At 39.6% G+C, this 17,350-nt stretch overlaps 1 protein-coding gene across 1 annotated transcript in view; it reads left to right on the plus strand.

Moving 5' to 3' along the window:
* The window catches only part of CBWD1 (COBW domain containing 1), a 61,919-nt gene extending 47,120 nt beyond the window's left edge, over positions 1-14,799 (plus strand). Inside the window, exons 14-17 of the mRNA XM_018571252.1 lie at positions 10,282-10,350; positions 10,437-10,502; positions 11,461-11,584; positions 14,562-14,799. Coding sequence (XP_018426754.1) covers positions 10,282-10,350; positions 10,437-10,502; positions 11,461-11,584; positions 14,562-14,620 — 318 coding nt within the window. The 3' untranslated portion in view covers positions 14,621-14,799. The remainder of the gene's footprint in view (positions 1-10,281; positions 10,351-10,436; positions 10,503-11,460; positions 11,585-14,561) is intronic.
* The last annotated feature ends 2,551 nt before the right edge of the window (positions 14,800-17,350 follow it).

The raw sequence follows: 17,350 nt of genomic DNA on the forward strand, positions 1-17,350 counted from the left end.
TATATATATAATGAAAAATCACTATTTTATAACAATGTGTGCCCTACAGAAGTTTATGGTCATGTATATTTTCATTTATTTTATAAATATGCATTTAAATATTAAAACAAAGTAACATGGCTCGAGAAAATGTGTGGAAATCCACTAATAAGATTTTGGTTAGTGGTTAAATGAAGCTTCCTGTGAAATATAGGTGGTACATAACTCTGATTTACTGATTCAAGGGATGTGACCGGACCAGAACATTGTCCTGTATAAGCTGGTATTGCCCTGTTTACACTTTAGGAACAGTTCTAAAATGTCTTGTTGCTTGAAGAAACCAGTCAGAATTCTTGTTTGATTTTCAGCTTTGCACTACAGAAATAACAACCATGGGCAACAAGAGATTTTCCAGTTAATACACTTTTCATACACATGGCCCTTGTTGTCCAGACTACTATCCAAAACAAAATCACCTGAACCCTGTATTGAATTTCTTGCATCACCTAAAACAATCTGCAGATTACAATGCAAATGAAAAATGTCTTATGAAAAGCTATCACTGTTGGTAGAAGAAAGTCAAAACATGGTAATTGGTTTCACAATCCTTGGTTGAATCTTTAGTGAAATGTTGATTTACTGGTCCCTGATATCCCAGTTCTTAATATAAAGTTTAAAAATGTTTTCTCATGACTATGATGCTTATATCACCAGTTGCAGCTTATATTACATAAATGATAAACATATTTTTTTTAGATTTTGTTCTCTTAGAACATGTTATTGTTTTCCTATTGTTTATTATATCTGTAAAAAAATATTTGTATAAAAAAAAACATAAGTTGGCAAACCAAAATTACCAATTTATATATAATAATGTCAGTACCAACAAAGTAACAATTTTATTTACTAGCATTTTAAATTAATAATGTATTATGTGCTTTATGATGGTAAAATATGCTAATACGTAAATAAAATATGTAAGGTAGGTAATATATATATATATATGTAAAAAGGTAGGTATGTAAATTTTACCCAATTTAATTCTTAATTTGGCTAACGCTAGCAAAAAATGGCCCAATCTTACCCCAATCTAAAATCTCCACATGATGCTTAGGTAACCAGCAGTTTAAAGGTGACACTAAGAGGTGATAATGAACAATCCCATTGTCAAAAGTGCCTTTTCACGCTCACTTGGATTTTCTAGCTTGTTGGAATGTCGCCTTGTAACCCAGACAATCTTTTCCTAATAAATAGAGGGAAGAAAGCTGTTAATTACAATAGTCCTTTGGGACAAGGCACATGAAAAGTAATTACAGGTTGTTTGGCTACAAATAACAGGCAGAGATTCCCTGTGCAACTCTGCTCATCTATGGCCAACATTATTGTAACTTAGTGTAGATTTTCAGAAATTTAAAGGCATGTAATATATCCCCAGCATCTATTTAATATACTCGCATTGTATATTGTGAGTAATGTAGGCTAAATAAAACTAGTAAAATAATGAGCTGGTTTTCATAATGTCCTTATATTTGCATTAGATGTAGTTGACACAAGTATCACTTTTCATAGCCACACCATGTTGGGATAATGCACTATTGTCAACATTGGCTGCAGTAAAAACACTTTTATTGTACACTGTACTGAAAATAATCTGTCACTGTTTAGTGATGGTTCCATGTTCTGCATAGAAAAGGTATAAAGCCCTATCAACACTTGGTCAAGTAAGGGATAATTGTTGACCTCCCTTCTGTCATTGATCTTAACGTAAAGCATGTCTACACTAAGGACAGGTAGGAAAGCTGCAGGCATAGTACCTTACCAGGGACCAGTACTGAGGATATAAGTAGTCAGGGAAGAGGAGGGCAGTGCAGGGAATTAACTTTTACCTTACTCTTCCAGCTAACCACTCTATCCTCAATAGCTCATGGGTTTTTTTCAGCATATTAGATCGAAGGCCCTCCAACCCCTTCTATCTCCAAAGCAAGCAAGTGCTGAAAGAGGTGGTCTAGTAGCAATAATAATGTCCACCACAATATTTTATATTAGGACATAATTGTTAGTACTCCTGCACACAGTTACTATATAACCTTAATACAAACTTCTTTAAACTATGGGGTTTTTGTTTTTTTTGCAGAACTTCAAACAGCTGTTAGTTTTTAGCTGAGGAAACACTGAGATTTTTACAGCCTGTGCAAGACTGCATTAAACATGCAAGGTTAATTTCAGTGGCAGCCAGGATGACCAGAGGTTCTGAGGGAATACATCTGCACTACTAAGACAGCTAAACAAATTATCCTTCCTGCACAGCCGCAATGGGAATCTGTGACTAGCGATTAAGATTGTGAATTCTCCTCCTGTACATCTGATGTCAAATCTTCTTGATTGGCAATATCACAGGGGGTACATGATCAGTGTCAACAGCAACCTCTGCAATACTTAATGGTATAGTGCTGGATTTGTGTTGTCTTTAGATGCACACACATTATCTATGTTAAAGTTGATTCTGTATTCACCCTAATGGCGCCCCCTTCCACCCGCAGGCCCCATAACATTCATGTAGGCTGCTGTGCCTATTGCTATGCAACTGGATAATTGTAGTAATGGTGAGTAATGGTGAGGATGTTTGGGTTTACATAGGCAGATCACTCCGCTTCCATCATTCTTGTTGAGAGATTTGCCTGTGCATGAGAGCACATAGATTCCAGCAGATGTTATATTAGATCTCTTGCTACATCATGGTATTTCTTATATACAGGGAAATACTTAAAGTACAATTAAACCTTTGGGGTTTTTTGCATATCTACTGCTAGCAAGTAGTAGATATATGTAAAAACATTTAAAAAAAAAAAAAGTTACCAAATAAGTTAAAACTTACATGTGATTCCGCCACTGGCTCCTGGCTGAACATCTGAAGATTCTCGAGCGGCCATGAAGTATGATGGGACGGGCGTATGCGCAGTAGAGATCTTTGGCCGTGAGATGAGAGACAAAGGGTAAGTCAATGCACGCAGACAGACACCGTGGGATACGAGGAGTCTGCGCTGGATCAGAGACCGGCATCAGCGCTGGAGAAACTCCTGAAAACTACTGGAAAGAAGAAGATGATCGGAGCAAAAGACATCATATAAGTTAAGTCCTTACAGCAGTATTTCCATGTGACTTTAATGTCACTTTAAAATATAGTTATAACATCTAGAAACTCTCATAAACCAGACCCACAGACTAAAACTGTTAGTAGCTGGTCATATGACCAAGGCTGTGGTTTTGGAGCAGAACCTGGTTTGGTCCTACGATATTGACAGTGGGTTACATGTTAAAGGCACACTCCAAAAGATTGCATTTAAATTCGCTGCACTGACAGCCTAATAGTGCTGTGTCTCTAATATTCTTCCTTGCCTGGTATGCAGCTAGCTGCTTTGCTGCAAAAAATGCCCAATGACTTTCAATATCCTAAGTTTGTGATTGGCCCTGTTTGTGAGCCAGGAAAATACAGGTCACGTATTCCCTGATTGTGGTCAAGTATGCCCTAGTTATGGTTACCACCCTCTGAAAGGGAAGTTGCGAAACTCAATATTGTAGCAAGAGGTTGTATCTCGACTAGAAACTCTGTGTACAGTGCTTTAAATCTGGCTGCAGTTGATTTATATAAAAAGTGTATTAAAGGTAAATTGAGTGAACTTGCCACCAGTAAAGGATAATGCACCTTCACATTGCAGGCCACTGCTATGGGATGCAGGCAACTAAGTGGGTAACTTTAGGTTAGAGGTTGCTAGGCAGAAGGGATGTGCACTTTATGTGAAAGCGCACTTATCCTTTAACACAGTAGTAGTGTTTCCTGGATAGTTCTGATTGTATTTAGTTGTTGCTCTTTATGCCTATTATTTTGAATCTTAAAGCAAAACTATGTGTAAAATGACAATCTGAAAATGACGAGGACAATTTAAGCGGTGCACAGGAAGTATATTAAATGTCACAGTGAGTTGCTTAGTGCTGACTTGTGGTAGTTGAGATGTCTCAATTCATTGAGACCAGTTGTTGTTTTGGATCATTACATAAAACAAGCTTTGTGTAAGCTTTTTTTTTTTACCCAAAACTACAGAAAGTAAACAAACAGTCATTTCCTCCCTTTCTTTGATATCCTTACCACCTATCAACCTGCAAATAAACCATGTGAAGAGGTTCTACAGCCTGTAGATGAGTTTTCAGAAAGACAGAATACATCCCATTTCAGCTGAAGGGACCCTTGCTGGGGAATTGGCACTTTTTCCTTTTTTTATTGTAATGAGCCCTTTTATTTAGCACCTCACAACACTGTACATGTACAAATTCAGCTCTCAAACAATGTGAACCACAATAAAGAGCTTCCTGCAAATGTAGCTGTTAGCATCTCAATGCGCCAGCAAGCAGTGAATGCCCATAGTGTGAACTTTCTTAATGAGTTCCTGCTTCCCCGTGACATTGTATGTTGTTCTTCTGTATTGTCTGGCTTGCACTATATACTTTTAAGTTTTAACATTATAACTATGACGTTTAAAGAACAACTTCTGTCAAGATGACACCTTTGGTCATTTAACATGTACAGTTAAAAGTTTCCTGTTGTTGCTGCTCTTTTTCCACATACACTGCTGAGAAGAAAGAAAGGTTCAATAAGTCTGTGGGTCTGCGGATTAAGCATGCACTAGACAAAAGTATGTTATTGCTGAGGCAAAATCTCTCGCTCTCTCTCTCTCTCTCTCTCACACTCACTCTCTCTCTCACACTCACTCTCTCTCTCTCTCACTCTCTCACACTCTCTCTCACACTCTCTCTCTCTCTCTCTCTCTCTCACACTCTCTCTCACACTCTCTCTCACACTCTCTCTCTCTCACACTCTCTCCCTCTCACACTCTCTCTCTCTCTCTCTCTCTCTCTCTCTCTGTCTCTCACACTTTCTCTCTCTTCCTTACTCTCACATTCTCTGTATAGCTAGCCATACACTACTTTAATGTCGGGCTGATTTCCGAGAATCTTCTGAAATTTCTGCCGTTGGCGTCCCTGCCAATACCAGCCAGCTCGATTAAACTACAAATGAAAAATCAAAGGAGCTGGGTGGAAAAAAAGAGTCTGCTAAAGAGAGTGTCTGCAGCCAATCAGAGGCAGTCACTTGGGTATTTTGACAGCTACGGCTGCTGGCTGTCAAAATACAATAGCTGGTTTAGTGTGGAAGGGGGAATCCACCCTACTCTGAAAGATTTGAAAGCAGTCTTTATGTGAATGGCCAGCTTAAGTGTGAGTATTTGCCTTTGCCTCCTTTTGGAAATGGTGTTTACGTGCTTGTCATGTTGACTCTCTGGCCGTCCAGTGGAAGTGATGGTGAAAAGGGCTGGGACAAACTATAACACTGCCATGGAGCATGAGCAGCTGAAACAATTTATTTTGAAGAAAACTTGTATCATTTGAATAGAAGATGACTGTTGGACACGGCAATCTGGTAATAAGCCCCAAAATAACTACAATGGCTATATTGTGGTGTGCCACTGATATACAACTTTGTACCAGTGTGATTAGTTGGTCACAGTGAAATAGAAATTGCATATAAAAGCTGTCATTTACCCAGTGGACCTTTGCCCACAGGACAGAGAGTACATTCTGTATGAACACCTTACATATAACAGCTTGTTTCCAATGCAGATATTGCTTCTAATATCACCCCATCATGAGGCTTCTGTTCTAGCGAAAGGAGCTGAAGTCATTGTACACTCTCATGCGTTGTTCAAACAGGGCACTCTTGCTGCATAAGAGGATGAGTATATGTGGCCATACTGGCTCCTGCATCAATATTAGCTTGGGATGGTTCCCTGTAGAGGGAGTAATAGGGATAGTGTGCCTGTTGGAATAGGTGACTGCATTATGCTTTTTTTTTTTAAATAAAGGATTAATTAACAGTGTCTCTGTACTTTTTGTTTTTCCCACTTTTTGAAGTACCTCTATACATTAGATGACAATCAGAAGATGCACAGAACCCTTGACTTTTTGGTTTCAGAATGTGTATGATTTGCAGGCGGTTGTAACAGACCTTTGGCTCAATATTGAATTACATTTTTATGTCTTTTTTTGTACAATTCTTTACTTCTAGCACCATTAATTTTTCAAATGTGTTGGTTGCCATGGGTGATCTGGAGCCCCTATTTAAACAGAAAAGCTACAGGAATCACCATAGCATGATTCTAACTACCAGTCATGCATGTTCAATAACATGCCACTGAAAACTCAGGAACGAAGCATTGTGTATGCAGGCATTTTTTTAAACCCAAACATTTGAGAAATTCATTATAGAAAACTGTAAGTGTCTTTTTAAGAAAGGAAATTAATCTGCACCAATGATTTCATTTTTGTTGGTGAAGACTAGAACTAACAGTATATTTAAATTCTGTTTGAATATGGGACTGTTGAACTTGGCAAACATCTGAATGTTCATGGTGGCATCATGTGAATGACTTCAGTAGTTTGTTTGAAGCCAACGGATATTTGTTGTTTGCATATCGGTACCTTGCCTTTCTGTACTGTTAGCTTCTTGTGGGCAGATGTGTTCTGTTTTACAATGTGCCGTGTCAAAATAGATTAGCAGCAGTTTGTTGCTGTTGCTGTCTGCATGACTGTGATGTGTGGTTAATTATCACAGTGCTTAGGTCTTTAAAGATCCTGGCTGGTCAATATTTATTCACTTCAATTTGCATAGCTATGTAGCATCCCTCTAACAGTTCTTTTTTTCAACTCATTTCTGAACAGTAGAGGTTTTAAACATTTTCAATAGTTTTGCTAAAAGTATTTCAGTAAGAGATCTACTAACACCTCTGTCAAGCTTTTGGCATAAAGGTGCACCCACAATTCTCCCAGTGGGGGGACTGTTTGCACAAGCAATTGGTCTTTGGGTAGCGGAACCCTTTGACTTTGGATGCTTATGATACCTGTTTAGATCACAGGCCAATTACTTGGGGATGCCATCTATTTCAGCTGCCTCAAAGCATGTTTCTTATGCCACTACACATAGCGGCTCCTTTTACCAGGCCTTCTCAGGTTCCTTGCATTATGGAATCACACTGTTCCTGTCTTAGTAGGAACTTGCCCTTGGGAGTTATGTGCTACAAGGGTTTTCCCTTTCCTCCTGGATATATCCTAATGCTGATCCTCTGTATTCCCTCTTCCAGCGGAACCTGCTGATTCCTCTGAGACCATATTCCACTGCTCTCTGACCCTTCCCTGACCCTTCAGTGTCTTTCAAAGGCAATTGTAATTGTTGGCAGAACTGAACCTTATGTCTGCCCTAGTGCTTTTTCTTGGCATCCCCATTGTGAAATGCTTTGGTGACCTTTCTTGAAGAGGGGCAGTTTTTCTGGACTCTGGTAGCCAGAATTCTCTCAAAGGGCCCGACTCCTGCAAGTTTCCAGTGGTTGGACCCTTACACATGTTTAATTAACTATTGCCAACAAGTGAGGCTGGCTATCTTAGATCCTCGCTGAAGCTCTCTGCACCCTGTGGTTTAGTAGAATTTTCCCTAATGGTCAGGGTACTCCCCCCTGCTTTCGGTTTAGGTTTTAGTGCGGTACTAGGGACCCTGCCCTCCTTACATCATCATTCTTTCTCTTAGTCTCCCCCTTTTTCACCTTTTGCTTTTCCTTAGTCTCCCCCTTGATATCTGGCATTCTATGAATTCAAAGGTTCCTGACATGAACCCTCAGTCTGTTAGGGTCTGTATTGTCCTCCCATCCCCCCCATCATGAGTAGAATCATGTCTAAAGGCTGTCCTCATGTCTGGGATCGAGTTCTAGCTGCTATCTGCTTTTTTCAAGTTCAAGTCCATTACTGTTTTTTCCAGTGGGTTTTGCTCTGAGTGGGTCCCTTGACCTAAACTCTGGATATCAGCGTGACACTGTAAGACATTCACATCCGGGGAGGTTTGGAAATTCAGGCAAGTAAACTTTGTGACAGGCAAGTAAACTTTTCCCTATACTATGTGATGTTGAGGATGTTACTCTTAAAAGCATGGTTCCCTTTAGAGGCATTGTTTTGCTGTCACTGCCTCTCCATCCTGGGGACAGAGACTTATGCACTTGAATGTGCTTTATCTTCCACGTGGCAGAAGGATGGGCTTGGTGTTCCCTTGCATTATCAGCAGGCAGCTGCAAACCTGCTGATGGCATTCTCCATGATAAATACCAGGTCTGCAGGTCCTCCAGGGTTCTGATTTATTGGGAGTTAGGCCCTCTGACTATGGATGATGCACAGCCTCTAGAGGAAGTTCTTCAAAGTATCTTACCTGCTCCTGTCTTTAATCAAGCATCGGTTTTAGCTCTGTGGTTAAGCTTCCTCCCCCTCTCTCAATCGCTGTGGATGCTTCGCTGGTTTGGGGCGAGTCAGAGGACTAATAGTGCCATGCCTTGACTCAGGTAGGCATGTTCCTGCAGTGGGTTTTTTACCCTGTTAGGTTCTAGTGAATCTTCTGGGTGTTCGTGTAGGCATATCTCCTTGTCTCACTGTTTTCTGGTGTCATTGCACCTCCCCACACCTGTTTATTTTGGTAGAGGGTACTTCTTGAATCCAATTTTCCCATCTACCCTAAAATGGTTTCTTTGCATTTGTCTCCAGCTCTTAAGGTTCTTAAATTTCCGTATAGAGTAATATTCTACATAGTTCTCTATTTGAAATATGTCATACAAGATTGGATGGCTGTCTTAATCATCGCTACTTCTTTTGGAGCCAGGGTCATCAGTTTAGGATTTGGGCATTTTATCATTTCTAGACCGGCTCAGTTACCCTTGGGGATCTTTTTTGAGGCTGGGATACCTCCCAGGGTTTGCCTTGGTGCCCAGTTTTTGTTGTTGGTATGTTCTCCCCGTTCAGGTAGTTATATGCTCCACCTGTTGGTGGTTGCTTTGGCTCATGTGGACTTCATGTTCTAAAATACAGTTTAATTGAGTGCTGGAATACTTAGTGTGCGGCAGTTTTTCTATTGATACTGCAAGGATATTCATATTTGTACAGTTCTTAACAGTGTAACAAAACTTAGTGAGCGGAAACTACAACAAACTGGAATTCTAAGTACAACCAAAATTATGTTTATAGCTGATTTGCCATCCATGTACAATGATATTATGTGTGTAATAAGGTTTTTCTCCTTCTAAATTTTGACCTGTATAGTATTAGCAGATTACATTGTAACTCATCCATTGTATATTAGGGATTTAAAAAAAGTAATTATATATATATATATAAGTGATAAGTTCAAATATACAGTTTCTGATTATTTTGAAGAAAAACCACAAACCAAAAGGGTGCACTGAAACATTAGCATTTGTGTTTTCTTAAGGAAGTGGTATTTGTTTATTTAACAGAAACCTATTTAGATAGGCTTGCGTTTGTCACTTGGGAATGGGTTTGTGAGTACACGTTAGTGTTTACCTTAGCACCAAACAGATTAAAGAACATTATTGCCTCAGATGAGCTGTAATGAGGGCAATATTTTCTCTCAAGGGAAGAAAGCTTACTATAATATGGTCTAACGAGGAGACAGCAAGAGGGTGTGAACTATCGTCACAGCAGTTCAGTTCTCTATTCCCAAACTACCATTGATCTTTTGCAGTTCCGTAAGTGAACATCACATTGTACTAAAAACAACAGGTCTACTTCCTTACATTATGTTAACATTCACACTAGAAGAACCTGAGAAACAGCTGCTCCTTCATGGGGGTTCTGGGAAGAAGCCACTTTGGTTGGAAAACGGGCATTTTATTTTTATCTTGCGTTGTGTTTTCAAGTTGAAGGTATTATAGTATTCCAAAATAGGTTGAACTTGATGCACTTGTGTCTTTTTTTCAACCTGACTAACTATGTAACTATGTAAATTGGTAGGAAGAATTTTAAGGCAGACCTTACATGAAAATGCAAGGTCTCTTTAATTTCTAGCCGCCACCCCCATGTAGAAACCTTAACTTAAACAAAAAACAAAAAATGTAAGAAACAAAGTAACAGATACTCACCTTAGACCACAGCTTCCAGCTCCCTCACCTAGGCGCTGTGACATTACTCAGCCTCATTGCCGGATCCTGACATTCCAATATAGCGAAGATGCACTCCTGCATATTACTAGTTTCAATGTGCTTTGTGCTGTGATTGATAAAATAAGTTGTTGTAATGATCTTGAAGTACCAAAACCACAAAACTAAGGTCATAGTTAATTTTCTTACATTTAAAAAAAAAAAAGGAATATTGTTGCACTATGAATTGTAGTAATTTGTACTTATGACTTACTGATCCTCTTCACAGAGCATTGTCACCGTTACATTTGAGGTTGTTGGTAATGTAGTCGAAGAGAATCTCAATTTATTTATCCAGGTAAGAAGAAAACATCTCCCAATTGATAATGATTTTGTTTGTTTTTAAAATCAGGTAATATGTTCATAATCTGTTTCATCTTACAGAATTTGCTCTGGGAAAAGAATGTAAAAAACTCTAATGGAATTCCCATGGATGTTATAAGGTTAAAGGTGGGTTTTGGTAGTGTTACATCTCTGTATTAAGCAAAACAGTGTCTTGGCTCAAAAATAGTTTTGAAAGTACAAGTACATGGTAGGGTTGTTTTTGATTCTTTATAATGCAATATACAATTAATATACAGTGACATTTGTTTTTATTTTATCTTCTTGTGATACCAGTTAGTGCTGAATTTGTAAAGTTGGTATTTCTTTTTGGTGGGTATTATAAAGAGTATTTCCATTCAGTGAGTAAAGTCAATCAGGTTATTTGCTAATATGTTGCAAAACGTTTCAGATCTAGTAAAGTAAGATTGCTCACAGTATGTACCTGCTGGCCTTCTACAATTATGGGGCCACTGCTTCTAAGTATACCTTCTAGGCAGTATTGTAGCAGCTGTTAGTCAGGGGCAGGATGCATTGCCTGGTCTCCAAACTGAGAGCTGGCATACGGTGTAAGCCAGCTTTGAGAGCAGGTTGGGATCAGTGAAGGATGGGAGCCTGAGAGAATGCGGGAGCAGGCAAGAAGAGAGATGTAGAGGCTGATTGGCAAGACAGTGTATAGTGGAGGGTGCTGTGGGGTGACATATCTTCCATCACTCCTTGAACAAAGGAGCTAAAGGACAGGATCAGGAATATCTGGCAAATATTCAAATGTATCACAAGATAGTGTTCATAAAATACCATATTACTGCCAATAAAGTGAGTTTGAAATGAGGTGGACTGGTACACTACTGCTTTCCCTGGTGGAGAATCAAAATAACTCATTTGAAATGTTGTATCTGTTGCATTCATTTTTTGGAATGTATTCTTAAGGCTCCTGATAAAGGAAAGAAATGTTTAAAATAAGCCTTTATGCTTTATATATCTAAAGAACTATAAATGTACGTTTTATACATACTCTTTTTCCCTTTGGGATCCTTTTTGTGATTTTTGTTCTACGTTAGTCACCATGTCTTCTTTGTCTAAGCAGGGCCTGCTGTCAATGAATGAGAAATCAAACCACGTAATCATACAGGGAGTTCATGAGCTCTATGAGCTAGAAGAGACACAAGTAAATTGGCAGGGGGAACGACTGAATCGCATGGTGTTCATAGGTAACTTTTTGTCTTTGTCTTCTAAATGTAAAAAAAACGTGTTGGATAATATTTTTAAAATAGGTCCATATTGTAGAACAGTTGAAACTTATAGTGTGGCCAAGAAGGGTAGGGTGCATGTGGTTTACTGTAAAATGCAATAATCAGTTTGCCACGGCATATTATACCAACATCACAGCAACTCAACATAAATACAGAGCCTAACATTTGACTTGATACAGCTGCTTCAGCTGGCTCATCAGCACTTAAAGGAGAACTATGGGGTCAGTGTTTTTCCCCATAGTTCTCCTTAGGGTAACGGGAGGACACAAAGTAGCATCCTCCCGTTACCCTAAGCTCAGTATACCGCGAGCTACAGCTCGCGGTATACTGAGACGCCGCAGCCGGAGCGGATCCCGACGTAGATGACGGGATCCGCCCAGCTGCGTGAGTGACAGCTGGCTCTGCCTATCTAGAGGCAGGGCCAGCTGTACCCGCCCCCTCCCCCGTCCGTTCTGCCAGTCAGCGCTGGCAGATCGGAGCGGGGAGAGGGGAATCCAGCCCTCCCCCTGTCACGGCAGAGAGCCGTGACAGGATCGAGAGGTGAGCGAACCTGGTATGTGTTCGCTTACCTCCCGATCTACTGAGCCGACCTGTGACAGTCTCATTGTCACAGGTTGGCTAGAACTATGAGGTGAGTGGAAATCACTCATCTCATAGTTCTCCTTTAACTTGAAAGATATAGGAAACATGGCTTGTATGTAGCAATGCAAGAAACAGTTCATATATGTGTGTTTATCACTGTGGGTGTGTATATTATTTTTACAGTGTGTGTGTATGTATGTGTGTATGTGTATATATAGACTGCGAGCCCGGCCTTCTTGTCTAACATCAGTACCTGACCTCACAAATGCGCTTCTGGAAGAATGGTCAAACTTTCCCATAGACACACTCCTAAACCTTGTGGACGCCTTCCCAGAAGAGTTGTAGCTGTTATAGCTGCAAAGGGTGGGCCAACTCAATATCGAACCATACGATTTAAGACTGGGATGCTATTAAAGTTCATGTGCGAGTAAAGACAGGGGTCCCAATGCTTTTGGCAATATAGTGTATGTGTTTTATCAGTGTTTTGTAACATTGATATGTGATACTAGCTTGGGCGTTCACACAGACATATGGAGCACCTCTGACAGCCAGTGGGATTCCAGCAACTTTCCTAGTACGGGTTAGAGACAAGAGAATGACACCTTGGTGCACATGTATGTTGCTAGTATGAATGGAGGAATTGTGGTTAGATGTACCCTTCTTTCGAGCAAAACACACCACAAAAAAAAAGTCCCCAGCACATTTGCCAGCTAGCCTGCGACAAAACAGATTACCATGCCTGACAGCATGCGTTAAAAACAGAGGTTTTAGTTACACAAACCTTTCACCAAAAATATGTAGAAGTCACATTGCCCCATCATGGCTCCTCTGTGAAGTGTGGTCTCTTTTTCTGAGTATCCATGTTGGAGCATATTTAAGCAGTTGATAAATTAAATGCAGGTGTACCTGGAGGAGCCCACTCCTCAAAGTTGCAGGAACGCACTGGAGGCCCAGTACTCCAAAATGCACGCCGGGGCCCCCAGTGCGTCCCCACATCAAAAATAGTCAAACTAGAAATAGATGGTAACCGCATGAATTTATAACCAGCCTGGGTAGCAAGGTGGACATGGGAAGGCTTACAACATTACAAAACACACAAAAAAAGTCCCCAGTACATGTGCCAGCTAGCCTGCAACAAAATAGGTTTCGAGCAAAGCCATGAAGCAAACAAGAAGAGGCATAGTGTAGTCCTGATAAGATAAAGTTTACTTTGTTTAGTTGAGTGTGCACAACAGGAATTGGACAATATTTCTAAAACGTTAGCTGGAATGAATACATGAATACATTTCCTTACTGAATTAACCCCTTCATGACTGAGCTTGTTTTTGGTTTCTGTTCGTAAATGACTGACACACTTTTGACATTTTTGCTGTGTGATTCTTCCACGTCAGTAATATACTTTCTTACAAAGTGCACCCACACATATTATATATTGTTTTTTAGAGGACAGATAGGGCTATATATTTATATCACATATGTGTGTCTAACGCCTCACTTAGGACAAATACAAATTAAAAAAAGAGGAAAAAACGTAAAAAAAAACTTTTTTTCCCAGTTTTGATTTGTAGTATTTTTTTTTAACAAAACCAGCACAGCTAAAAAAAAATGCAATACATACATTCATTTATTTGTCCCTTATTTTTAATTTTTTTACACTTTTCACTATTTTTTTACATTTATTTACACTTTTCACTTTTTTTATACTGACAAATTTTATTTATTTAATTATATCAGGCAGTCATTGTGAATTAATCTCACTATTACTGCTTGATAAATTAATACATTTTTTTTTATTATCAGGCTGCTTCAAACTTCAGAACAGCCGATAATAAGTTAGTGACACTGATCCTGCAGCAGTTCAGGATTCAGCTGTCAGTGAATGTTTCAGAAAACTTAAACATTCTACTTTCAAGAATAGATACATTATGTGTCTAATACATAACATTTTGTATCTATTCTTGAAAGTCAAAAGATAAAAAAAAAAAAAGCCAGTATAGCTTGAGAGAGATATCTCTCGATCTATACGAGCTGTCAGAATGCCGGCAAAAGCCGACATGTGTGTCTGCTTTGCTGTGACTCTCAGACACCCGATATTAAGGTATCGGGTGTCTGAAAAAGGTTAACCCTTTCAGTAATGGATCTCTAGATAGTTAGACATCTATTACTGAAAGGTAACCGCTGATTCTCAGCGGTTAGCAGCCTTCTAGTGCAGCAAATAACTCGTCACGTACAGTGTACGTGACAAGTCATTTGGTCCCTTTGTGGCTGGACGTACAGTGTACGTCTCCCGTCACGAAGGGGTTAACATAACCTGAACTTTTATTAAAAATGTTTCTTATTTTTTCAATTCCAGGGAGACATCTGGATAAGGACATACTCAAACAGCTCTTTGTATCTGCTCTGCGGTATTGATGGTCATCATTTGTGAATATCACAAACATCCATAGAAAAATGGCAGAGACTAATTTTTCAAAGACAATAAAGCCATTCATAAGTACTGGTGCTTCAAAGCTCTATCACATTTTTAAGTATTGATCCATTTTACTTAAAAAGGTAATTAAAAATAAAGAAGAATAAATATTTGTTTTAAGAGACCCCGCAAGGTGTTTTTACTGGTTCACGTTAGAGGTGCTTATAATAAAACAAAACAAATTCCAGGTCTCGTGAGTGTGCACAGAAGTTGGATACTTCTCTGTTACTTTATTTTAAAGAAGGTAATCTTGTTATGATGGTATGTATTGTAAAAGGTTGCGTTTATTAGTCTTCTCGACATGGCTCATTTGCTATTGTAAGGTTGGGTATTACGTATTTCCCCAGTACAGTTAACAAATGGCCAGGTTATCGGCAGTCGAATGTTTACGTATACATTAGCTTTAAAACAAGACCTCATTGACCTCTGTAGCTGCAGGTACTGTAGAGCAATTCATCCTTAAAGTTCACAACGGAAGCTCAGCTCACCATATTTCCTCCTCCCAGCAATGACTTTGCAGCAGCCTTCCAGTCATCTAATCTCTAATGCAGAGCTAGCTCTCTGGGGAAAGGAGGGGGGTGGGAGCAGGAAGATGAACCGAGTTCCTGGAACAGGCATTTGAATGTTTGAACAGCTTCAGTAGTTCTGGTGAATCAAACGTGCCTGCAGCTACAATGGTAAATGAGCACTTGCTGTAAAGCTCATTTACTGCTTGTTAAGAAAATGCAAATATTTCAATGCCCATAGCCTCAGTATAGTTTTACTTTAAAGTACGTAAGGGGCAGGGGTTGGTGTGACTGATTCAATGTTCTTTAGAACATTGCAGAAGTAGCATCATATTTATGCGAATTAGAAAAATTGACAAGTGTGCCTAAAGTGTCTCAATTGATTTTGCAAACGGTTCAGGATTAGGGATGAACAAACTGGGCAAAGTTTGGTTCGTGGGAAGTTGGCTAAACACAGGGAAAAAATCCACCAAATCTAAACATGGCATTGAACCCCATTAAAGTCTATGTGCCCAAATTCTTTTTTTTTGTAAGGCCAATAGGAAAGTTTTTGTTAAAAGAAGGGCATGGGTAGCTGGGCACTGCCATGGGGGACATGTACCAATGCAATAAAATATGTAAAAATGTACATTTTTGTGGGGAGAGCCTCATTTATTGTAATTTAAGGGCTTATTCACACCATCTCCAGATCAGATCCGGACCAGAAAGTTTTTTATCCGGACCAAAAAAGCGCACACATTCATTCCAGTGGTAAAAATAAGACAAGTTCACACCATTGTGTTCAGTTCCAAAGCTTTTTAAAAAGCCCAGCATGCTGCATTTTTTTCTCTGGACACATAAAAAATGCAGGCAAACGCACCAGAATGCACTGAAATGAGCAGAAAAACCAATTAACAAACTCAAAAAAAAAATAAAACTGCGTACTGGAATGCCTCAAAATCGCACATACCCACGTTTGCAGAAACGCATCCGGGTCTGGTCTGGAGATGGTGTGAACAAGCCCTAAAGGCTAAAAAAAACAATAAGGTGAAAAGTGAAATAAGAGCTACCAAGCACTAAGGATATAAATAAATATCTAAAAAAATGTGAAAAAACAATATTGTGCCGAGCCCTAAAGGTTAACATTGAAAAGACACAAATCCTTTAAATAACATGCATTAAAGCTGCACGTGAAGTTGCGGATGTACTATGATGTACTTCTTCCTGCCAGCTTTTGTTTGTTGTAAAGGGGCCAGGGATTGTGGGTGATGTTATTGAGCAAATATAGTCATGACCTTATTTGGGTCAGTGATGTCACCTAGGATCCCCACCACTGGGTTTACATTGTGGCAGCACCGTGGATACATTCGCAATGGGCGTGGCAGCAGGTAAAGATCGTCAGACGTGGTAGTGTTGGAAGGTCAAGATCGCCGAGCGTTGCTGCATTGCCTGATTGATGTGTCATTTAAAGAGATGTCAAAGTCTGCAGGGAATGGGGGACTTATTGGAATCTTGAGACCCTCCCTTAGAAGAAGGGGTCCACCCGGATATCCAGCCCCCGGCTACATGGAGTACAGGTTCCGTAGTACCCCTTGTTACTCACAAATAAAATGACAAATCTATCAATGGGGACTGCAGTATTGGGAATAAACTGTTAATCTAAGGACTCTGAAGAGGACGCGTGGCTACAACAAGAAGTTGGACGAGAAGCTGTTTATTCTTAAACTGTACGTATGTTTTTTACTGTCAGAACAGTAAATATTTGGAACTTCCTTCCACAGTTAATGGAATCAGCTGTGAACATAGATAATTTAAAAAAAAATTTAGATGTCTTTCTCAGTTCACAAAGTTTACAGGGGCTATGGACGTATAACAACACACACACACACACACACACACACACACACACACACATTAAACTAAATAGACTTGTGTATTTCTTCAACCTTACAAATTATGTAACTGTAATAAAAAAGAAATGGTAAATAAGTGTCGTTCAATGTCATTGGCAGTGTCCAGTCATGTAGTTCCATGTCCTTTACGATGTTGACCCACTGACACAATGACCCACTGCCCAGTGGTCTGCACCCGCTGCTACACCAGTCAAAAATGACAAATCCAGGGGTGTCCCTACACTTTTTGCTGCCTGAGGCAGGGGGTGGCTGGTTGTGCACGTTACTGGGAGGG

Source organism: Nanorana parkeri, unplaced genomic scaffold (assembly GCF_000935625.1).
Source record: "Nanorana parkeri isolate BGI_ZX_2015 unplaced genomic scaffold, ASM93562v1 scaffold1713, whole genome shotgun sequence".
In the NCBI taxonomy this organism is placed as follows: domain Eukaryota; kingdom Metazoa; phylum Chordata; class Amphibia; order Anura; family Dicroglossidae; genus Nanorana; species Nanorana parkeri.